Below are 25,932 nucleotides of genomic sequence, written 5' to 3'. Positions count from 1 at the left end.
GGATTTAATTCCTATCCGTCAACTGAAATTAACTAACCCTGGTTAACCCAAACAGCTGTGTTCATGCATCGTAAGTAACCAGTTTCTAACTGGAGAAGGAAGGCATGTATGCCAGAATGTCAACCAATCTGGGATCATGCCTGATGCAAACAAATTTCTAACTAATTTAAGAAGGTAGCTGAGTAGATCTGCAGTAGATCAATTAGTGTCCAGTAGCACCTTATAGACCAACAAGAATTTCAGGATACAAGCTTCCAAGAGACAAAACTCACTTTGTCAGACATAAACAGACTTCATATCATAGTCCAGCCTTTCTCAACTTTTTTATTGTTGAGAACCTCCTAAAACATTCTTCAGGCTTTGAGAAACCCTAGGAGTGGCATAATTGTACAGAATATAGTTGAGAAGCACAGATGTATACACGCCCACCTGCAGCCCCTCCCCTTCCCACCATCTTTGGTCATTGGGAGGGGGCAGATCAACATGACCATATGTGGTCATAACACTCAATGAATGTTTAACAAGTTTTTAAAGTATATAAAAAATTAACTCCTGCTTATTCAGGAAAACTTTCCAGGGCTGTCAAGAAACCCTCGTTGAGAAACTCTGTCCAAGTCAGAAGGTAAGTGGGGAATTGAAAAGAATGCTTGCAAAGTGTGCAAAACATAATACTAAAAACTGAACAGTATTCACCTCTTGATATTGTTTGCAAGTTGAAATGTAAGTAAAACTTTGATAAATTCCAGATCAACCCAACTTTTTCTGAGTTAAGAGGACGGGCAAATTGGGTATTTGGGGGCACATCCAAACCTAGAAAGCAGCAAACCCAGCAGCTACTTACACTGGAGGAAGGCTTCAAACTGACACTCTCAACATCAGTCCTGAAGCTCTAATGTTACTCTTTGTGAAGTGCAATGTATCCTGCCTTGATATGGACCACAGCCTTGACCTGACAGGTTGGCTAGCCTGATCTTGTCAGATCTCAGAAGCTCAGCAGGGTCAGTCCTGGTCAGTATTTGGATGGGAAACCTCCAAGGAATACTAAGGCCATGACATAGAGGAGGCAATGGCCAACCACCTCTGAATGTCTACGAGGTCACCATGTCACCTGTGACTTGACAGTATCTTCCACCACAAGGGTTCTACAAAGTAAAAGTTGTCTGTCAAAACATTATGAGGGATATAAATAGGGAATGACTTCAAAAACCATAATTTTCTCTCGTATTCTTAAAATGATCATAAAATAATGGATGAAGTTTTGAGGCACAGCAGATGGAGAACCTCAAAGTCCAATTCAAACATTTCCGCAAAGACCCTATGCATTTATCCTTTGCAGCCCCCTGCCTAAATACCATGCATGCCTACATGATAAGAACTGTCACAAGCCAGACTCAATCTAAGTCAAAGGCAGCAAATTCACTTTGCTTTCAAAACCTTTTGAATTTCAGTTGGGCCACAATGTGCAGCTTCAACATTTCAAAAACTAGGTTTAGCTCAATGAGCTAAATAAAGTTGCTGCCAACACCTCCTTACTAATAACGCACTTAAATAAACATTGTAGGACAAACACTGGTACGCACATTATTATCAGCCTCTTCCCACCCCCCTCCAAAAAACACCCCGCACCACACTCATACACAAAAAAATTAAAAGTGAAGAAAAGGGAGATAAAAAATAATTTATTCTAAATGGCTACACGATTTTTATTTTTGAAAAAAGCTGGCCGGGTTTTGCCTTAAGCTTGAGCTATCTCTGAGGGCGTAATATATGTTCCATCCTATTAAGCTTGCAATTTTGCTAGTGGCACTACTTCTATTATATATGGTCTTATAACAACTGCGAGTATAATTATGTCTTAAATTATCCCACTGAAAAAGGGTTAGACTTGATGGGTTGGTGATAAAGGAAATTATTACAACCTTCTAACTGATCGTACAGTTAATGGGAATTGGCTTTAGTTTCATACTGGAGACCAAGATCGAATCTCTCTATCTTCTCCGCCTTAAGAAATGCTACTTTCTTTGACACCTTTCACCTACAGAGGAATACAGAGCAGCTCAAAGACAGAGAAGCCCAAAAGCAGCCTGCCGATATCCCCAGCATATTTAGATTAAGATTGCTTTAACTTTACATTCTTGATAGAACAGTGTTTGGTACAGCCTGGTGGCAGAAGTACAAGGCTGTTTAGAAATATGCTATCTTCAGGATAAGTTTGAAGGATGAGTCCTGACCTGGTGACTCTGCCAAGTCAGAGGTATGAGATCAGGGCTCCAGGGCTAGCCTGGAGACTTTGGGGGAAGACCAAAGCGGCCCTGGAGATGAGTCTGAAAGAGCATCATTATTGCATTGGTCCAGGCCCCTGAGCCAACCCTATGAGGTAGACATATATAAAATTCTATGCAACCCTCTGTTCTAGGCACGGGTTTTGATGAACTAGATTATTTGATGATTTTTGCTGCAGCTTAAATAAAATTAACAAAATTAAAAGGTTTTCCAGAGTGGCATGTTTTGGGGTTGCTTACATTACGCCCCAGGGCCAACAGAGTGATGTGTATCATTATTACATTTCAATAACACATTCAGTCTAGAGAAAGCTTCCAGAAACACGGGTAGAAATCAGGCCATTAAGCACAATACATTATGGTCATTGTAAGCTCTGTGACAACTCACAGTACCTATCACACTAGAATTCAGAGGAAAAGACCCACTTCTTAGAAAAAAACAAAACATAAGTGTTCATGAAGCTCACAACACGTTACATTCAAAAATACATTGGGGATTGTATTTTTTTTTTATTTTGCAGGGACAGGTAATAAAGCTACTCCTGGAAAAGGCTTCTCGGGACCCAAATAACTACCACCTGATTGGCAGCATTCCATCTCAAGTGCATGAGGGCTGTTCAGCTCTTGAGGGCTCTTTGAAGGGGCAGATTATCTAGATTCATTTCTGTCTGGCCTTGGGACAGAAATGGCCTTGGTCACCCTGATTGATAATGTTCATTGGGAGAGGTATCTTTTTATTAGTTCATAAGAAGAGCCCCGCTGTATCAGGCCAATGGTCCATCTAGTCCAGCATTTTGTCTCACACAATGGCCAACCAGTTCCTTTACACGGCAAACAACAGGGCACAGAGGCTGAGGCCTTCCCCCGATGTTGCCTCCTGGCTCTGGGATTCAGGAGCTCAGACCTCTGAATGTGGATGTCTCCCTCCATCACCACTCAAACCTATCAAATCAATTAATCAATCTAATCCCCCTTTAAAGCTGCTTATTTCTGTGGCCATCACTACATACTCTGACAGCAAAATCCACATTTAAATCACTTTTGTATATGGTAGTACTTCCTTCTCTAATGAACCTACTGCCCCTCACTTTCATCGGATGCCCTCAAGTTCCAATATTTTGAGAGGGAGAATTTTTTTCCATTTCCCAGAGTCTTAGTAGCTTGCAAGATCACTGATCATAGCCTCCTTTTATAGGGTTAGATACCCTCTCCACAAAAGAAAAAAAATTGTCCTGTCTGACTCTCAGAGGGTATGTGGGACATATACCTGCTCTGGAGCGACTTTGTCAGGGCCCCCTCCCTCCGTCGCAAACACACACACACACACACAGATACAGAGACCTCCCCCCAGTTTCCCCACTTCCTCCCTGCCTCCTCTCCTCTCCCTCACTCACTCACAACAGAACACAGAGAAAGACTCCCCCCTTCCTCCCTATACCTGTGGGTTTCCCAACCTTCCGCCCTCCAAGCAAGCAAACACACACACACACACATACTCACTCACTCCCTTCCCTGTTCCTTTGCCACTGCTTCAGCCCCCTCGAGTCTTGCAGCAGATGCCCAGGCCCACAGCTGCTTCAAATGCCTTGGGGGTGGTTCATCCACTACCTCGGCCCCAGAGGGTCGTGCAACAGCTGCCCAGGCCCCAGTGCGGCTACTTGCTGGGCACTCTATCTTCTGGCACGCTTTGTGGGTGGGACAACAGACATCACATCCATCTACATTTCCGTTTGACGAGGCGTGCTAGAAGATGTGTCCCTCATCAACAAATCTGTAGTTTGGGAGTGTTGCTGGATCCTGGATTGCAGTTGGTGGCTCAGGCCTCTAAGTGGCAGGCTGGATCTTTTACCAGCTGTGGTCATTCCTAGAAAAGCAAGATTTGGCTATCATAGTCCATGCCCTGAAGAATGCCCTGAGCCACAAGAAGTGAGATAAGCCGTGACTAGGGACAGAGTCTTATTACTGGTGGCTCCTTGGCTGAGAAATACCCTCTTCCTGGCTCACCAGGTGCTTACCAGATTAGCTTTCAGGTGCCAGGAGAAAACAGAACTCCTTATCCAAGTTTTCACATTAAAAAAAACAAAACTACTTATGATTTTTAAGCCATCCTCTATTGGCTGTTTTCAATCTGTTTTATAATACTGATTTCTGGAAATCCAAGAACTAATTTATTGTTTTATTTCTATTAGCTGTTCTAAGCAAGATTCCTTAAGACAGGATACAAATATTCTCTTTAACGCATATGGAGAAACCCTCAAACAGCAAAATTAAATAATTGACATATGGTGCAGGGTATACGAAAAGAACTGAAATCAACACTTCTTCGTCTACGTCTGTTTTATTTTTGTCTTATATGAGTGGTTCTATCAACAGGCATAGTTGCTACTGGCACCAAGAAACCCAGATGTGTTATTTAATCCATGCAACGAGGTGAAGGCTATGAAATCAGAAGAGGCTGGGAAGAGCACAGTGGGCACCCTGAAAACAGGACCATCCTTGCTTCACATCTTGTTTCCCAACCCACAGAGCCTCAAACTTGACAATGTAGCTGTTTCGGCACTTATGGCAGAGGGGAGCAGATTCCTCCCCCTTCTCTTCCCGCACTTGCTCCAGAAACGGAGACATGCTGCCCAGAAATTTACCAAGTGCGTGGTGTTCTTGCAGCCTTTCAAAAAGCAGGAATGTCAGAGACAGTTTACATCTGCAGTCAATCTATGATTCATACTAGAGAAATATTTTTATTTTAGTATAATGCTGCAGTGCATGGGGAGGGGGGGGGAGGAAATCAACTCCAGCCCTGACAAAAGAAACCAGGCCATATGGTCCCTTACAGCTAAACCATTTTATGCGGTGGTTACATGTTGCACGACAGGGTCTGAGACGCCTCCATGATGCAATATATTTGACACATGTGGTATTTTATTATTTCCAATAATCATAGACACGCTTTGCATGTCTGCACATGTTTGGGATCTGCAGGTTTACAGCAAATGCCTTGCTAATCTTGAATGTACAGCTGCCTTGGTTCCATCTTCGTTTGCACATCAGACTTTGGCTTAAAGCACTGATTTGTTTTTTCACATGTAGCACTCACAATGGCAATTTGGCCATAATCCTGCTCTTTATTTCACAAGCCAGGCATCTTCCTGAGGCTAAACTCCAAACGGCGAGCTCCAACTAGAAATATATCTCTATCATGATTCTGTCCTCTACACCAGGGGTAGTCAACCTGTGGTCCTCCAGATGTCCACGGACTACAATTCCCATGAGCCCCTGCCAGCAAACGCTGGCAGGGGCTCGTGGGAATTGTAGTCCATGGACATCTGGAGGACCACAGGTTGACTACCCCTGCTCTATACTTAGCTGAATGTCAGGAGCACAATCTGTTTATAAAAAATAAGTGCAGCTGGTCGAGTTGAAAGACAAATTTCCCACAAAATTACAATGATCTTGTGAAACTGGTTAAAAAAAAGTCTACTATACGATACTTTGAAGTTCTTTAGAAAGCATCCACTGATTTAGGTTTTATTTGACACATCCAGTTTCTTTGAATTTCCAGATCATCTAGGAAAGACAGGGATCCAGATCTTTTCCGTCATTCCTTTTTGCCAAATATCTGGAGAGACTACAGCAATCCTTTAAAATGCTAATTCCAATGCAAGCCATGTACCCTGGAAGAAAACCTGCCAATTGTAAAAAACAAACAAACAAGCAAACAAACCCAGTAGCATCGCCATCCCTTCTGAAAATACATTTTAGAAATGATTTATAAACATCTTAAAAATAGCAGTGGCACTCTCCTTCCTAAGGTCTTTATTTCTATTCTCTTTCAGTAGGTAACCCAAGCCAAACGGGATTTCAATGGGTTGGATCCAGACAGATTTTTCACTCTATCTCACCTAATACTCTTTAGTATAGCCCATATGCCTTTTACCCAAGCAAGTCCCATGATAACCCACCAGAGCCGCCCCCCCTCCCCTTTTGACCTGTGACAAAGCTGCTTGGATTCACCCCCGCCCCCCATGCATGGATTTGCAGTTCAAAACACAGACTCACACTTTTGGCCATATCTGTCCACGTGCTGTGCAGCACAAAAAATATTAAAGCTGTGGAGAGCTAAATATTTGCCGTCTATACATGCAAACCCAATTTAGGAATTACAGTTAAGCCTTAGATGACAGCCAGCACTTACAAAACACCAACCAGGCAGCAGCCTGAAAGAACAAGCAATCTTCTGTTTATCCTCAAAGGTTAAAACTGAGATTTTCCCAACATCACAGGTGCTGACTGATTTGAACTTTCCTTTAAAATGTTTTATTTTGAGATGAGATATGCTTATTGCAAAGGCCTACGTCAAAACCTCTCAGGCAAGAGTAGAGAAGAGACAAGGCATATACTAAGTGCTACTCGATGACAGATGTCTCCCTTCAACATCTGAACTTACATCTGTAAAAATATTAATGCTGATATAAAATGGCCACAAGGTACGCAGAAGCCGTGTGGGTGGGATGCCCCGGAGAGCATCAGATATCTGTCATATACAAAAACTACTACCACCCACTAGTAAAAACAACTTTTATAATATCAACTAGAAATTAAACCCGCGGTATCTGAAATACAACAGGCACTAGTGGGCAGTGGGTGGGTGTGGGCCCCTTGGAAGCCTGCCTCGCCCCCCCACTCCTGGGCCCACCAGGGGCTTCGGGGCGGGCCAAAAGACAGCCCCGCGGTGTCTGCGATGTGGCGGGGCTGTCCCTTCGCCAGCCCCGAAGTCTCCCCCGCCCGCCTCCCGCCTGCGGCCCACAGGGCAGGCTGGGCCAGCTGGCAGCCTACCTGCTGTGTCGGCGGCCAGGGAGTGGGCCCAGTCCAGGGCCAAGGGGCCAATGTGCATGGCTGCCAATTGCCCCCTTGGCCCCAGACTGACAAGCCAATTGGGCCCTTATCAGTTTGGGGCAAGGGTCCAATGGGTGCCCTTCCCTATCCTGGACTGGGCCCACCCCAACCCCCCTTACTGCTTTATTTATACCGCTCCCGTGGAGCGGTTAAAGATGCATTGGACAGGGGAGCTCTGAAGGTTCTAACCTGTCCCGAGTAGCAAGACAGAGACGGAAATAAATTACACCAGCTAGGAGAGTACATTTACACAAGATGGTCTGGGTGCCACCTGGAGCAGGACTGCCCACAATATAGAGGACAAGATCTCATGCTGGGGGACTGACCACCAACAGTTGAAGGGCAGTCCCTTGAGCCCCAAAAAGTATTCTCTTCTTGAAGTGGGATACCATGTGTTGAGGTTTCAGCCCTTCTCATTTAAATAATGTTATTGGTTTCTAAAATTGGTTTTATAGACCTTGGCAAGCCTTTCAGGAAATACGCCATGATGCCAACTCACAGCTTCTGCCTGGCTTTAAGCACAGCCCAGCCATATCCGTCTTGACAGCAAGCCAGGTGCAAGAGACTTTCACAGTGCCGGCAATGGGCTGTTTGCTTGACCATCACAGGGCTGTGACCTTCTTCACCAGAGTAGCTACAGAGAGGAGGTGCCAGTTCTTCCACAGAGTAGCAAATGGGTAAAGCCCAAGCCACCACATGTTTTCCAGTGCTGTACGGCTTCCTTACTTTAGTCTGCACCCCCTCTTGACTCTAGTGCAGGGGTAGTCAACCTGTGGTCCTCCAGATGTTCATGGACTACAATTCCCATGAGAAAAGCTGGCAGGGGCTCATGGTAATTGTAGTCCATGAACATCTGGAGGACCACAGGTTGACTATCCCTGCACTAGTGCAATAAAACAACAGAGGGAGCTCTGTTGAAGAGCAGTTTTTAGAGGGACCAGATGCGTTTTTGAAGGAAGGGAGGTCCTAAGACAGGGGTAGTCAAACTGTGGCCCTCCAGATGTCCATGGACTACAATTCCCAGGAGCCCCTGCCAGCATTCGCTGGCAGGGGCTCCTGGGAATTGTAGTCCATGGACATCTGGAGGGCCGCAGTTTGACTACCCCTCTCCTAAGACATGTGGAGCCCACAGTTGGGCTCTCCAGACCCACCCTAAAGTGAGGGCCCTTCAGAAAGCAAAGTACAGTCAGAAGACCCTGCCTCCTAAAAGCTAAAGGAACTCTGCACTTAGAATTCAGTGCATCCAGAACACAGATTCAGGTAGGTTGGTCCAAAGCAGCAGAACAAGGTTTGAGCTTGATGGCATTTTAAAGGTGCCACTGCATTCAAACTCTCCTCTGCTGCATCCAGAATAGTGATTTCTAAAGAGGTCAGTATTCAGGTCCAAAAGAATTACGACATTCCTGAGTCCCTTTCTTCCTCCCCTCCCAAATTAAAAATGAAGTTGCTATGAATCAATTAAGCAATATTTTAAAATCATAGTCAAGTGAAGAGCACAGTTCAGGTCATTTGGCCTCTAAACAACCTGTCTGTAATAGACGGGGCCAAGGATTTGACTCTCCCTGTGCAACCTGCCTCAATGAGCGTGGATTAAGAAATTAACAACTAATAAAAAAGACATTAACCTCCGTTAATGTTTAAAATTTAGATCCATTACAATTACAGCAAGCTACTCTTTCAAAAAATGTAACATTGTCATAATAAAACCTGAAAACAGATACAATCTGCTCACTGTGTTGAACATTTCTTGGGGGTGGGGGCTGCATCCAAATTTCATAAACAGGCACAAATTAAAACAACCTATGATTCAAAATCAAAACCAGTAACTTCAGGATGTTCAGATATAAACATCCACGGGAGGAAAAATAGCTTTGAAGCAAAACATTGGGAAAAATGGTATATAGAAGAAGATTTGGTTTTTATACCCCACTTTTAAATACCTGAAGGAGTTTCAAAGTTACAATCGCCTTCCCTTCCTCTCTCCACAACAGACACCCTGTGAGGTAGGTGAGTCTGAGAGAGCCCTGATAGTGCTGTATTGACCAAGCAGTCTTATCCAGGCTGTGACTAGTCCAAGGTCACCCGGCTGGCTGCAGGTGGAGAAGCAGGGAATCAAACCCAATTCGCTAGATTAAAAGCTGCCACTCTTAAACCACCACACCACAATGGTTGGAGTTGATAACGTAAAAGGAATGGCCAGTGACTATAGGAGGTGTGCTCCTGCTCCTACCTCCTAGGAACTTTCCTGTCTGCAAGGGTCCCGACTGGGTGATCTTTCACTCCCATCTAGGGATGTGCGCCTCGGCTCGGCTGCCTCGGCCATCACCGAAGCCCAAGGTGGTACATAGGAGGCCAGCACCACAGTGTAGAGAGCAGGGGCAGCGGCATGGCCTCCTACACGCCGTCTCGGGCTTCGGTGATCGCCGCGGCGGCTGAGCTGAGGCACACATCCCTACTCCCATCTCATGACTATTGCCCAAGTGACAATTATCAATGCTTGTCGTCATTCTGCTTAGTAAACACAGATAGTTGCCTTGACCCAGATCTAGCCCAATCTCATCAGACTTCGGAAGTTAAGCAGGGTCAGCCGGCAGTTGAAAGTTGCCAGGCAAACTTTGGGGAGGGGCCGCATTCTACAAAGAGATGCCACCATTCAGAAAGCCCAGCGTCTGGGTGTCATCTGCCTCCACTCGGACGGAGAAACAGTGAGGAAGGCCTAAGAAGTAGGCATAACAGGCACACCTTTCCAATACACAGCAAACTTCTGCCTCAGATATGCTTTGGGTTTCCAGAGTTAATGCCACTTTTTGGCACACACCCACATGTTCTGTCACCTAAGTCAAAAAACCCTTTATTTTAAGACCTGTAATGCCTGTGCACACATATGCCACCCTGGTATGCAACACAGATGCCCAATTTACTTACAAGTCATGGATTTACAAATATTTAATGTAAGAAAAAGCTATTATTTTAAAGACTTTATTCAGTCAATGATGTATTATTCCACCAGATTCATGCAGAGAACATTTCAGTTACAGCTTCAAGGTACTAGTGATGGGCACAAGACAACCCACGGATCTCCACAAACCCACAAAATGGGGTAGTTCGTGGGTGGTAAAACCAGGCTCGTATGGCCACGACCCCAATGACCACGTACAACCACATACAGGTCATAGCCCTCTGTGTGTGTCCACAGGCTTTTTGGGGGGGGGGACGGAGTTTCCTCCCTCAGCACATGCACATTGAGCATGTGAAGTGCATAAAAATCTCTCTTGCAGCATAGACAAGTCTTTTGGTTTCCGTGGCTACTCCAATGACTACCCATTTAGCTTGGCCAGCATTCTCATAAGCCAAGAGTAGTGTTCCCTTTGGGTTCAATGAGAATGCCATGCCTGCGAGAGCACATTGTGTTCTTTTGCTCTTGATGGGAGAGTGTGAAAGGAAGACACACGTAGCTATTTGGAGGGAGAGAATTTTATGGGATAGGTTGGGGATTTTCTTCTAATTTTGTTTTTGGAAGTACAGTGAATTAAATCCTGATTTCTAGTTACTTTTGTACAAAGTGGGTAAAATCTGGATCTAGATTATTTCAAACAGATCCTAATAAATTCATATGATTTTTACATTGAAATTAAATAAAATCCATCTTCATTGTGTAGACCATGTCTTAGACTATAGGCAGCACCATACAAGTCACGCATCCACAGCATCGTGGTACCACAGTGAGGCAAAAATATGGTTAAAATACACGGATCCTCATGATTTTTGCACTGGGCCACCCCAAATTCACCATAAGATCACATCTTCTATCGATAGTCACAGTATACACCACAAAAATCACAGATCCATTCCTTCATGGCAATGCCACGGGGCAAAAACATGGTTCCAAAGCATGGATCTTCACAGATCCTTGGGGTTTTGCATCCAGTCGCCTCAATCTCACTCTAGGATTATCTCTTCTATCAATACCCACAGCATACACTGCAAAAATCAAGGATCCAAACTTTCAGGGCCACACCGTGGAGCAAAAACATGGTTCCAAAGTCGGATCCTCATGGATCCTCAAGGTTTCTGCATCCACTCACCCCAAACTCACTATAAGATCACTTCTTATATTGATAGCCATAGCTTACACCACAAAAATCACAGATCCATGCCTTCCTGGTCATACCGTGAAGAAAAAAAACATGGTTCCAAAGCACAGATCCTCATGGATACATGGAGTTTTTCTTTTAATTATCTGCAAATCATTACCCAATTATCTATCATGGCTATGGATATGGGCATATTTAGCACCACAGAAATCTCCAAATGCACATCTCTTTGGCTCTGTCATGGTGCTAAGATTTGATCAGCAGTATCCTCATGGATCCTCAGAAATTTGTGTCACGTCACTAAAAACACAATGCCACGTATTGTTTCCTTGCCTCACATTTCAACACAAGAAGCATGGATCCACTGCTTTGTGCTGTTGCCACAGTAGAAATCCATGGTTTCAAAGCATGGATTGGTTCAGACAAGACTCATAATCACTTATCATCTCTATAACAGAGGATAACACAGAAATCATGAAATCAAGCTTCTTGGTATCACCACATCCATTATACTATCTTTATCCAATTGCCATCAGAGGACATCCATTGCACAGTCCTGCTTCCTTTGTACCTGCATGCTCATTGCCCCTTTTGACATTTCATAGTCCAACAGCAAGTCATCATAGGTGTCAAGGGATAATTTGGGAGGCTTTTGGGAAAGGATCTAGTTTGCCATTTTTCCCCTCCTTTCCAGAGTTGTTTACTTGAGTAATTACACTTTTGGGTGTTCCTTTGCCTTGGCGCTTTTCCTTGTTTTACATTCAACAACACTTGAGGCCTCCCTTTGTTGCTTTCACACTAGGGGTAGTTTCTGACTCATAGGAGGAGCATGCTATATTTACCCCCCTCCCCAAAAGATTTATAGCCCTCATGCCAACTCGCACCTATCCGCCAGATCTGATTTTACAGTTGGCGAGTGACTGCTCTCTCTCCCATTGGCCAAACTCCTGTTTTTCCTCAACAAGATCGGTGGTAGGGCACAAATGAGGATTGGAGAACCTCTAGCCCAGGGGCTGGCAGGGGCTCATGGGAATTGTAGTCTATGAACATCTGGAGGACCACAGGTTGACTACCGCTGGGCTAGCGCCTCCACGTCAAAAGCCACTGTAACTGCATCTGCCTCAAACACACTCTTGGGACCATCCTCGAGGACTAGCAGTGGACCTCATTCTTAGCCTCTGAGACTGGCTCGCAAGTCCCAGATTGGGTCCCAGGTTTCAGCCAGAGCTTTGGGACTACTTCCAAATAATTCCCAGTGACCCCTGTGTTGTGGAGTGCAGGACTTGCAAAGCCCACATGCACTATGGGTCAGACCCAAGCCACCTTTCCTCCTCCTCTCCACTGGTACCTGCAGCATATCCACCCTGTAGCTGTAGGCCGCAACAGGAAGTTTGGCCACAAACGTCCAAAAACGACAGTTTGCAACCTATGTTACTGGGGATTCAACCTCTTGAGATGCTGCATGGAGAGGCAGTAGAAGTGGTGGGTTGATGTCAAGGTTGAGCCATGGCAGAGGCCAAAAACATACCTGGTCACACCTCAGCGCCTGGAAACAGTCAAGCAATCCTGCCTTTGCTTGGCTACCAAGCTTCCAGTCATGCTCCAGAGTTCATTGAGACAACTCCTGGGTAGAATGGGGCCACTGTGTCCTCCACATGATGAATCTGGAGGGTGTGCGCCTGCAGAGTAGGGGTGACCAGGAGGCTCCACAAGCTTAGAGGGGCCAGGATGTGCTATAGCTGTAACCACTCGCCCTGGTCCCATAGGTAGTTGTGCTGAGCAGGTGTTAGATAGGTGGGTAGATGGTGGTGTACATAGGCAGGTAGACAGTTAGTTAGGAAAGCAGGTAGAAAGTTGGTTAGGTTGGTAGGTAGATAGGTGGGAAGTCAGAGCACCGGACCTAGGGAGCGTGTTGGGAGTTATGCCCCATCCAGGCCCCTCCAAGCTTGTGGGCCCTCATGGTCATATGTGTGGACACCACATGTCCCCCTTGGTGGCTCCCAATGCCCATTTCAGTCATCATCCATTAAGCCCATAGGAAACCTTGCTCCTGTCTAAAACTATGACATGGGAAGGTATGTGGGTGGATGACCACCTCCTAGGGCCAAAGGAAAGAAGAGTGGACACTGGACAAGACCCAGAAACCACGTCCATAATGTGGCAATACAGTCAGAGGGCTCCATAGTGAATTTCACATGTATAGCATCCCAGGAAACAGCTAAACAAACTCAAGCAAACCCTAAGTTCATGAACAGGGGGGGGGGGGGTCCATGCAAGTTCGAGATTCATGACTCCCCCTGATCTGCGGCCACCCACAAATTCAACAAACTCCCATTTTCTAGGTTTGTGCCCACCTCTAACCCAAAATTTAGGTATGCACAATTTTTCCAGCACAGATTTATGCTCCTTGGTTGGTGTGCATACTAATTAGATGAAGATTTGCTACTTTTCACATTATAGTTTTGTCCAATATTGACAGCCTGGTTTCATAGTATACCATAAGCATAAAACAATCAAATCTAAAACTTACCCTAATCCAAGCAACCCAGACCTCAAGTTTCAGACTATCACTTATTTATGTGCACTTTATCTGGGCAGATATTTCTTGAAGCACTGTCTCATGTGCGTACGCTAAATGGAAGCATGTTTTCCTTCCGTTGAAGCGACTGGCATTAATTTATTCTCTACCTATAATTCAAAGACTGTTTGCATAATCCAGTTTCCCCCAAAGCAACGTCTGGATTTGCATTCCATTAACTGCTGTTTCAATGAGTGCATTCCAGTAAAAATTAACAATTCTCATTTTCCACATTATTGTTTGCTATTAATTATTTCACTATATCTGGCAAGGATTTAATACCCATATATACACTCCTTAGCAGTGTCTTTGTAGAAACAGAATTGACCTCCACATATTTAAAGTTTCCATTCTTAAAGAAATATTGATCCCAAGCACATAAACCTTTCAAATCCAAGAATCCTCCTGACCTCGCAACTGAGAAAGGTTAAAAGTAAATCCACACCGAGGAGCAGGTAATCCTTTGAGCCCTACTTGTTGCTGTTGTTTAATAGAAATCATAGCTACCCTCTTTGTACCACTGCCCCAACGATGTTCTGAAATCATAGTTAGCATGCACAAAAGTTAGGCTGAGCTGGCTATCAGGATCTCTCCCAGGGATGCACCAGCAACTGAGACCGAGTAGGTATCTAAGACGTACTACATGAAAGACTAATGGGAGATGATGTATGGTTAAGTAACTTCCATGCAACTTACCAAGGAGTGTTCATTAAACCACATGAAGAAGTTTAATGCTGTCTTAGAGTCAGAGACACTGATGCCTGATTACTTCTAGATACCATGCAATCTAGAAAACTGCAAACTACATCCACTCTCTGTTATGCAGCCACAGCACTAGACAGCCAGCTTGGTGCAGTGATTAAAGAGTGGTGGGGTCTAACCTGGAGAACTGGGCTTGATTCCCCACTCCTTCCCCACATGCAGCCAGCTGGATGACTCCTTGGGCCTGTCACAGTTCTCTCAGGGTACTCCCAGCCCCACCTACCTTAGAGGGTGCATGTTGTGGGGAAAGGATGAGAAGGCAATTGTAAACCACTTTGAGTCTCCCTTGGGTAGTAAAAAGTGGGATACAAAAAAACTAGCTCTTCTTCTAGTTTTGTAAAGGCTTATGGCCAACCCAATAAACCTGACGGGACTTATTCTAGTAGGAAGACTTGTGAACACGATGGAATCTCTTCCTGGCTTCATTCAGCTCGGTGAAAGAATACACAATGAATTTATAAACACATCTGGCAGAAGAGCAAAGCCAATATATTAACCTGGACATTTCAGCATTTTAAGAGCTAATCATTTGCTTCCAGGAGGTGCTTTTTATCTCAGGACTCTTTCTAGCCCCACGCAAAGTGCTGAATGTTGAGACTGCAGACCAGTACAATCAACATGTGGTAGAGATACTGCTTATAAACAGAAACTGTAGCACAAAACACCAATGAATGTACCCTACCATTTGTTAGCACCAAGAGATGCTAGATACACTGGGGGGTGAAGCTGTCATTTAGATATTTCCCTGCTTATAGAATAAGTGAATCTATTTTGTTTGAATCTGAAACACACCAGAGATTCAGTGTGCTAGCTACTCAATAGCAGCAAAGAGGGCAAACTGATATAGACTTAAGGGGTGCTCTATATTTCCAGACAGTAATTTAGGAACCCAAAGTATACTTTGGAGAACAAAGTCATTATAACATTGAGTTTTGAAACAGAATTATTTTCTTCCTGGGCACACATTTTATGGCAAGATGTAGACTTAGGGCTGCAGTAAAGCTACTAGTAAAACTTAGAACAGAGATTGCCAGCTGGAGACACACGGGTAGAGTTTGACCTTCAAGTTAATTCTGTCTCACCCCTACTAAACTTCAGTAGAAGTGTGATGGGGGGGGGGGAAGAATTCTTGCTGTTTAAACAAACAGTTTCAAGTTTTAGAAATGAAGGTTTGCCATTTTAATATCATGGTCTGTGCACTGGAATATAATATATAGAAATGCATATTTGTGCACAACAATATATCTGAGTGTATGCTATCAGTAACTAGGAATCCATTACTGCTTGGTAGTAATTATTCTCGATTAAATGGGGAATGGTTTGTTCTATAATATTTGTTGTGTTCTATCCTATATTCCAGCGGGGACAAGGCTGTATTATCTACTCTGACTAGACCAGGTGCCTGTAAGTTTAATTGTATACATCATATAAAATAGCAAACTGAACAAGGCATAAACCTTTAAAATATTTCAATGGCAAGTTCCAAATAACTTTGAACGTTTCCAAATATGCCAGGCCTCAGAAGTAATATGAGCTATGGACAAGTCCAAAAGGTATCAATCAGTGCACGAAGAAAACGGGCAAGCATCAAGCATCAAGGATGCATCACCTGTCCACCAACACAAGACAGAGATGCAGAAACTCTCCACTGCATGGTATTTGTTAATTCCAGGTGGGGTCTAGGAAATTTTGGTACTCCTTTTGAAGACACTGGATCATCTTCATTTACTTCCTAGGAAAACCTTTTGAAACTTTACTAGCAAATATATATATATATATATATGGATTAAATGGCCCAAGATATATATATATATATATATATATATATATATATATATATATATATATATATATATATATATATATATATATATATATATATATATATATATATATATATATATATATATATATATATATATATATATATATATATATATATATATATATATATATATATATATATATATATATATATATATATATATATATATATATATATATATATATATATATATATATATATATATATATATATATATATATCTTGGGCCATTTAATCCTTTGTAGGATTTTAATCTGTACTTGTCAAAAAGCCAAATATTGATTTAGAGCCATTGATTGGTGAACTGTCACCAATGCAATTTCTGGACAGTGGGAGACGTGAGAGATTTTCTCCCAACAGTACAAAGAGAATTTTAAAACCCACTTTTCACTGCAAGTAATGCAGCAAACTCCACTTTGTTCTTTTACAGAATTGCAAAAATTATAAAACCAATGCATCAAACTCCTCTCTAATGCTGTGCCTTTGCTACCAGACAGCAGACTTTGAATTCCTGAGGTGTGCTAAATAAGCAACAGGAGGTTTTTGACACACACACCCCTCCAAGCCTCAGCATTAGTGGGTTAGCGGCACTTGAACCAAATTTTTAAGAGGCGGAACCCTTCTTCAGAGCTCTCCATTTTACTCTTCGTATGGGCAAGTTCTAGCAGGAAAAAAAGGGCTGATTCACATTTTCTTGGCATTTTTAATCCCCTCTCAATTCCACAGTTCAAACCTGTGATTGCAATGAAGAAAATAAATTTAATATGGAAAATTAAAATTATAATTCCCACCCCCCAAAAAAAATTTCCCCCCAGATTACAGAAAAACACTGAGCATGATATCTGGTTGTCTTCTTTTCAACATGTGGCATTAGGCAGAAGGTTTTTAGGAACAACTCCACAAATATGCTAGAAAGACATGGTGGGATTTCCCTGACATTTTCATATTTACTGGATTAGCAGTTGTGAGGTGCCACTAACTAGATGAGTGCAGATGGGTTTAAGGGGAGTTAGTCCCCTCAACCATCTTCCTGATGGTCCCCACCCCATACCAATGCAGTTTCATGTGTTAAAACACTGGCACAGTTACACCTGAAAGGCATGTTTCACAATGCCCTGCCGCGCCCCGTGTATGGGGCATTTTGTGTCCCTGCAGGGACACCATAGGTCCCCTTATGTCAGTCCCTTCCCCTTATGTAGGTCCCTGTCCTTTATGCACAGGCCTGCCCCAGCCAGGCCTTTGCTGGCCGCCACGGCAAGACAGGGAACGTGGATGTTTCTTTGCCGCTAGCTATCCTAGGCCCTGATTCGGGCAATGACCGAGATGGTGGTGACATCACGCGTATGCAGGGTTAGGGTTGTCGCTGCCAGCCCAGCCTTTCTGCCCCATGCGTAATCAGTCATAGTATGCTTTCCACATGCAATTTACTTATCTGTCTATGTATGACAAGTCTCTATTCCAACCTGAGTGAGGCAAACCCACCTCCAAGAAAAGGCAAACAAACTTCAGATGTCTGATGCATGTGTTGGGGGGCAGACAGAGAAAAGAGGTGTCACTACAATCCAAACAGTTGGCTTGGCACACATAAAGCTGCCTTATACATAGACTATTGAACCATCAAAGTCCCCTTCCCAACCCCTTGAGGCCCATCACTGGCCATATGTGGGGGGGGGGGGTGGAGATCAACATGACCGTATATGATCATGTTGTTGCTAGGTGCGAAGTCGTGTCCGACCCATTGCAACCCCATGGACAATGATCCTCCAGGCCTTCCTGTCCTCTACCATTCTACCATTCCCCAGAGTCAATTTAAGTTTGGTATATGATCATATCACCCAATAAATGTCACCCAATAAAAATTAATTAACTCTTACCCATTCAGAAAACCCTTCCAGGGCTGTCAAGAAACCCAAAGGTTTCATGAAACCCTAGTTAAGAAAGCCCGCTTTAACTGAAGATACGGGGGACTGAAACAGAGACCTTCTGCATGCCAAGAAGATGTTCTACCACACTGAATCTTGGCCCCTCCCCACAGTGAGTGAGTCTGATCAACTTCAAAGATGATGTCATTCAATGAACATCAAACAGATTGCTTCAAGAACATAGGATTTAAAAAATTCTTCACTTTGTCCAATATCTATTTCTTCCTTGTTGCTACATAGAAATCAGAAACACTTTTCTAGCTTTGGTAATGAGAACTTAATATATCAAAGAATTACATTTTTACTAAAACATTTTTACTCTGCTTTTGTGCATGAAAGTTTCTAAAGGATACTTTAACATAAATTCTCAGGACATCAATAGTGTTGTCTGCTGCAGACAATATAGTCTTAGGAAAAAAAGGCAGATTATAAATATCAGATCATTTGAACAAATTTCACATGTGGGTAGTCTGTGCTAAGGAACACACTTCCTCTTGAGCTAACACTTCTACCTGTGCAAAGGCTCACTGAAAACCGCTGATCTATCTAGAGCACATGAGCCCATCAATACCACCCAATCTAGTTTGGAAAAAAGCAAATCTGGATTCTATTAATGTCTCATGTACTTGACAGAGCCTTGATGGTCAGGCAGAATAATCCTAATGGATTTTGATACGCCAGAACAGCAGCCACAGAATTTCACAGCAGATTGCAGAACTGACCAATTAAAAAGTTATTTCACAGTCTGATGCATTTGTTCTCACAGAACTGCAGACATTATAAAACCAAAATTGATCACTGGGTTGGATCCAAGATCACTTTTTCTGACAGGGCAAAGGGAGGGGCAATTTTCGCTAGCTTCCCCTTCTCATCACAGGTCACCAAGCTGCTCCTTGTGCTGTTTCTGTGGGTGTCCCCCCCCCCTTTTGAATCCGCAACTCACCCTACAAGCAGCTTATTGCAAAAAACGAAACTTACACATGCACATAAAAAGCCCAGGACCAGGCTTGATGTTTCACATATGAATCCAGAACACTGGCTTGGATCCTATGACGGTGCTCCCTTCCTGCTTCGCTCTTGTAGCTGTGGAAACTGCCCAGGCTTCCTCACCCACTGCTACTTCCACTTGCACAAGACCAATGCTTTTTAAGGAGCCTCTGAGCAAGCAGAAGTGGTATGGCGGCGGAAATAAGTAGAATGGAAATGGCAACTAATGAAAATAAACGGAAGATGACTGCTTGAAACAAGTGTGAGGGAAACAATATTATAGCATCTAAGCTACTGCAATTAGATTCAATATGAGTAATATTGTCTCGCTCAGGGACTCCCAATCCGAGTGCTACAGCACCCTAGGGTGTCGCGAGCACTTCTTGGGCGATATGGCCTGTTCTGGAAGTTCAGTTGGCTGCTGACATCACTGGAGCCATCAGTCCTTGTGTTCTGCAACCTTAAACAGTTACACCCGCCATGACGGGGAGGAGCCACACACAATACGCTAAATAACTGCAGTTTATTTTCATAACAATTGAAATGGATGAAGTGCAGGTTGTTATTAAGGCCTCCGACAATTTCAAACATGCGTGATAAAATCCAGAAAACATTACAATCAAACACACACACCCCAAGCACAGAATATATATTAAAACATTGATTCAGGTGGGTGACTATGTTGGTCTGAAGCAACAGAATTAAATTTGAGTCCAGGGGCCCCTTTAAGATCAATAAAGTTTAAGCTTTTCAACTCTTAGGTAGTCGGGGCCACAGATGGGTGGGTGGGGGGTCTGGGTGTCTAAAAAGTGGATGCTGGTGCATGCCAATTCAGCTAATGATCCAGCCAAAAAGGGATCAAAGTGTACTAGATACAATTTTTGCTCTATATCTCACACTGACAAGGTGGGTTTTTTTTCTGGCTTTATTAGCCACCCCAAAATTTAGGAGCCAGGCTTTTTTTCCCCCAGTCTCCACAGTTTTATATTTAATGACCTACACTTTTCATAGTTTCCTGTCAATTTTTAAAAAGCTATAACAAAACTGTTGCGGTATATAAATAAATGTGGGGGTAACCCTGAATGCCATCACAAGAAAAACAGCTAGTCTCTATCACTCCCCTACCTACATACGCTTTGTACTTCTACTAAGAATCACCAAGATCTACTTATAATAAAGGTAAAGGTATCCCCTGGGCAAGCACCGAGTCATGTCTGACCCTTGGGGTGATGCCCTCTAGCGTTTTCATGGCAGACTCAATACGGGGTGGTTTGCCAGTGCCTTCCCCAGTCATTACCGCTTTACCCCCCAGCAGCAAGCTGGGTACTCATTTTACCGACCTCGGAAGTATGGAAGGCTGAGTCAACCTTGATCCGGCTGCTGGAATCAAACTTCCAACCTCATTGACTGACAGCTTCAGACAGCATTTCTGCCGCTTAGCACTCTGTGCCACAAGAGGCTCTTCCACTTACAATAGATGACTACTAAAAATCCTAGGTGCCACAATGCAATTTCTAGGTGCCAGCTAGGCAGCTGGGCTTTGCTGAGACCTAATGAATATGATGTGTAACCAAGAAAATTAGGCACTATCCTGGTAATATCTGGCTACCAATTCTCAACAGAGCTCCATAATGAGACAGAGGCATAGGTAGCACCCCTCACTCTGAATTTTTATTCTTCATGGCAACACCTGTGATTCTGAAATTTTCTGACCCTGATAATATGATGCTTCCAATTAGTGAAGGCTGAGAAAACACCATAAGGGAAATCTGACAGGCTAAAGATTTGTTAATAATTTATTTGTTAATAAAAGCCCACAAGTCTGAACAAAGACCTGGGAACATTTGTGACAATATTTGAGATTCACTCCCAGCCCTCCTAGGGCCCCTGAAGTACAGTAGTGCAACGTTACCTTAGCTAATTTAAATGCTCCAAGCTATTTGAATCTAGTCTGTGACAGTTAAGGCTGTGCTGAACACCATCAGCATTTACATCAATGGAACTCCAGTGTTGATTAAAAAAACACACACAACAGGACAGATAAAGGAAACAGGACAGTAAGCAAATCTCAAAGGACCAGAGAGCACAAAGCATTTTGGGACGAGGCCAGTCAATTCCAGAATAGTAGCACTAGAGGAGCTGCAAGAGTAGGGAAGTTTGCGACATTTTAAAGTGGGCTGGCGTAATTTCTGACTCAAATCAGGAATATATCTATCTATATATTGTATAATAATTGAACTTTTTCTCTTCTACAATAAGAGATCAAGCCCTAAAGAAGTGGGAACAAAATTCTACTATATTCTATTATTTTGGACATACTCCCAGGAAAGTATTTTTAGGATTGTCCTGTAGGAATCTTAGATGGTCATAACATTTTAAGCAAAGACTGACCAATCATTAAAGCAAATCTCACCCCCCCCCCCCCCCCGGTAACTGAATACTGACTTAAGTTCAACTGGAAAAAGACTGAGTTTTTCTGTATTTTTTAATCTAACTTTTTTGTGCCAACTATGGGAATGTTCTCTTTTAAGGAATCTTAGATAGGGAGAAGTTTGGCAGACTGAAAGCCTAATTCTCTACTATGTTTAATGTTAGGGAAAATATTCTCCTAAAGCAGATGGAATTTGGATTTCGGATGGAGGCAGCAGCTCCTCCCCTCAGTAATTGAATGAGCCAAGCTGGTTTATTCCTTACCCAACAGGCACTTTGACTTGAGTCATACACCACTATAAACTGAATCCTAATCTCAGTGCTCACTCTGCTTTTCTCAAGGGCCTTCTTAGCATCCCAAACCCACAGAACCATGGAAGCATAGAATAGGACATTCTCTTAAGGCTGTACTGCAACAACAGAACCCCAGAGAAGATCACCAAGCACTGCTCTGATGTGCCTTCATAAGTTTTCTTTACAGGGCCTAGACCTTTTTATTTTGCTAATGAGCTCTCCTCATTTTCTGATGAGGCTCAAATTAGCTACCAATTTCTGTATTTCACAATTATACGGTTTTATTGCTGTTAAGCAGACTGACTAACCCAAGCTTGTCGATTGCAGACATAGTTAGTGCTTGGATGGGAGGCCCCCCCAGGAAGAACGGGGTCACTGTGCACAGGAAGGCAATGGAAAACCACCCCTACAAGTCTCTTGGAGAGCCAGCGTGGTATAGTGGTTAAGACTGGCAGGTTCTAACCTGGAGAATCAGGTTTGATTCCCCAGATGCAGACAGACAGGAGATTGTGGTCTAGTCACTGTTCTCTTAGAGCCCCATCTACCTTACAGGGTGTCTGCTGTCAGGTGAGGAAGGGAAAGGTGTCTGTAAGATGCTTTGGGGGTCCTTTGGGTAGTGAAAGGCAGGATATTCTTGCTGTTGAATGCTCAATAGTATTCTTCTTGCCTTGAATACTCAATAGGGATAGCCACAAATTATTATAAGATTTCACTTTTTTAGTAATAAACCAATGGGGAACGGTTATATGGAAAAGAGATGTAGGAACAACACACACACACAAGATGACTAAATTGGTGACGTTTAAGAACCACCATAACTGAAAAGGGCTTCCCAGGACTACAGTTCTATAACTTAGTTTGCCTTCAAAGATGAACAATGACAACTATACTGCTAACAACACCAACTTTCCCTTACATGTCTCCTCAGAAGTAAACTCCACTATGTTCAATGGGGCTTACTCCCACATAGGTTTGCACCCGTAACACCAGAAATTCATAGGATTGTTAAAAAAGGCAGTTTCCTGAAATATTTTTTTCATAATCCCTCAGTGGGATGATAAACTGGTTGCCTGAATCACTCAAGTATGAATGAGAGAACAAAGCTTTTGTAACACTTGCCTGTATTCAACTCTGCAAGACAAGTCCCTACTCATACTTAATGGGATGGGCAAGACCTTGAAGAGCTGAAATTCCCAACCAGAAGAGAAAAGAATAAAGAGTATATCTCAACAGGGGAGAAAACAAGTCATACCAAACTGTTTCTTCCAACAGGAGAAGGAAGATATTAGGGAAATGCAACTCATTCTCAGGTAAGTAGGCAAAAGGATAAATCCAAAACAGCCTGTCCCACACAGACGCAGGGCATGTGGGTAAGGCATATAATAAAATCTATAAAGGCATGCAGAATGCTGGACACATCTAAAAAGACAAAAAATGGCCTTTTGAAGAAAGCACACTACTTTGTACTCAAAGATTAAAGAAAATTGTAAGGTTCCAGTGCGTAAAGATGGGTTTATATGAACTGAGTGTTGACAGAACTGCAGGAAGAAAACATAACACTTTGCATTAAATGAAATTATAAAGTTGAGATGTAAAGTGACATATGTATATGAATTGAGAGAAGTACAAGTTTATGTATGCTGAGGAGCAAAAAGCTGGACATGAACTGGGCAGGGGTCAAAGGTCAGAAAAGTTGCACAGGTCAATGGAAATACCAGAGGAAAGCACAGCATAAGGACACCAAGAAAAACCCACTCTGAGAGTAAGACACTTCAGGATGGCCACAAAATTTGTCACAGGGTCACCACATTCCCCGGGAAGGCCCAGAATCAGGGCAGTAACTGGCAGGGAACTTGTTTGGGGAGGAGGCAGAGCTAATGTTAGGAAAGGCCCGGAAAATGCAAGTCTCCCTGCAAGAACAGATTCGAATGAGTAGCCGTGTTGGTCTGAAGCAGCACAATGAAATCAGAGTCCAGTAGCACCTTTAAGAACAATAATAAATCTTTAAGAACCACCAAAGAATAAATCTTTGTTGGTCTTAAAGGTGCTACTGGACTCTGATTCCCTGCAAGAAGGCAGGCAAGTCTCTCTGCAACAGTTAGAGAGGGCGACTTGCAGGACAAGCAGCGGATGATCTGCAACAGGAGCCAGTCAAGCGGCTTGGCCAAGGGATGAGGCTGCACGGGCAAAAGAGGGAAGCCTGCAGGGCTGGCAACCAGGGTGGCTGGGCTCATTGGCTAACCCAGGGCCAGAGCCCCAGAACCTATTTCTGGCCCCAGCCCCTTCCCATGGCCACCCTGGTGCAGCAAGGCTGGCTCTCCTGCGGGAGGGGGAGGGGGGGGCGGTCACCTCTTGACGCGGATGATCTGGTCGCGCATGGGGCGGATGTCCTGGAAGCTCTGCTGGTTGACGAGGCTGTAGACGAGGATGAAGCCCTGCCCGTTCTTGATGTAGAGGTCCCGCATGGAGGCGAACTGCTCGGTGCCGGCCGTGTCGAGGATCTCCAGGACGGAGGGCGAGGCGTCCACCTCGATCTCCTTGCGGTAGAAGTCCTCGATGGTGGGGTCGTACTTCTCGATGAAGGTGCCGGTGACGAACTGGACGGTGAGCGCGGACTTGCCCACCCCGCCCGAGCCCAGCACCACCACCTTGTACTCGCGCATCCTCCTCCCCCGCCGCCCGCCGACAGACACACAAACCGCCGCCTCGCCTCGCCGCCTCCTCCGCGGGCGCTCACCCCCCTGCCGCTGCCGCCGCGCCGGCCGCCTTCGCCAGCGCCGCCATGGCTCTGGCAGGGAGGGAACGAGAGGGGCAGGGCAGGGCCGCACCCTCGGGCGCTGCTGCTGGTGGCCGGGCCGCCTTCACGGGCCGCGACTGATGCGGCGGCGCTGCTGCTGCTGCTGCTGAGGCGAGGCCGCCAGGCCACCCCGCCCCCTCATTCCTCGTAACCACGGCAACCTCCAATCAGGCAGCGCCTTGGCTCTCCGTCACGTGCTCCGGACGGACCGGCGTCGGCCAATCGCCGTAGCTGGGGGGACTTGAATGACACGCACGCTCAGGGTCGGATTTTTCGTCTTTTTTTTTTTTGCCTCCTCTTTTCTCCTCCTCCTCCTCCAACGCCCTGCTCCACGTGACGGCTCTTCGTTACTTTCTCACGGTAGCCTAGGAAACACGGCCGGCCCGCCTTGCCTTCTCCGCCCTTTCTAAAGAGAACCTGAGGAGGCACGTGGTCGAAGCGGACCAATAGGCTTCAGGCTGCCGGTCCCGCAGCGGCCCAATCAGGAGTCGGAGGGAAGCTGTTGCCGCCGAGGGAGGGAGGAAGGAAGGGGGGGAGGGGTAGCCCCGAGTGGAGGCGTCGTTCAAGGCCGGGGCAGGGACGCCCTCGGGGCAGAAAGGGGCGGCTGAGGGAGGCGGCTCCTCAGAGCTGGGACAAAGGGAGCTCGGCCGTCTGCTCGAGCCTTGTCGTCGCTCAGAGAGTTGACCTAAGAGTGGCTGGTCGGCAGGCCTGGAGAAGGACGCCGTTGGAAGAAGAGCCTCGTGAGGAGAGTTTTACGGATGCCGGGGACTGCAAGAAAGAGAGCCTGAATTCTCCCCAGAAGCTGAAGAGAACGAAGACGGACAAATGGCAAAGCTGAAGATAACCGGAAAGAGACGACGAAACTGAATGAAGGAAAAAAAATGACAAAACTAGAGATAGGGAGGATGGGAATTTAGCACAGCTAACACTCTTCTGTAAGGCTGCTTGCTTAGGAATAAACTCTTGTAGTCTAGAAGCTGGCAGGATACCTGGAAGTTTCTGAAGCAATTCTAGCGGGCTGACCACAGCTTCTTATCCGTAGACAGACCCCTAGCGTGTGAGAAAATT

The 25,932-nt window shown here is 44.6% G+C and overlaps 1 protein-coding gene across 1 annotated transcript in view; it reads right to left on the bottom strand.

The window, feature by feature from the left end:
- Positions 1–25,182, bottom strand: part of RAP2A (RAP2A, member of RAS oncogene family) — a 30,052-nt gene extending 4,870 nt beyond the window's left edge. Inside the window, exon 1 of the mRNA XM_077343917.1 lies at positions 24,417–25,182. Coding sequence (XP_077200032.1) covers positions 24,417–24,730 — 314 coding nt within the window. The 5' untranslated portion in view covers positions 24,731–25,182. The remainder of the gene's footprint in view (positions 1–24,416) is intronic.
- Between the last annotated feature and the right edge of the window lie 750 nt (positions 25,183–25,932).

This window comes from Paroedura picta, chromosome 6 (assembly GCF_049243985.1).
Source record: "Paroedura picta isolate Pp20150507F chromosome 6, Ppicta_v3.0, whole genome shotgun sequence".
Classification (NCBI taxonomy): Eukaryota; Metazoa; Chordata; class Lepidosauria; order Squamata; family Gekkonidae; genus Paroedura; species Paroedura picta.
This window is presented reverse-complemented; position numbering and strand designations above follow the sequence as displayed.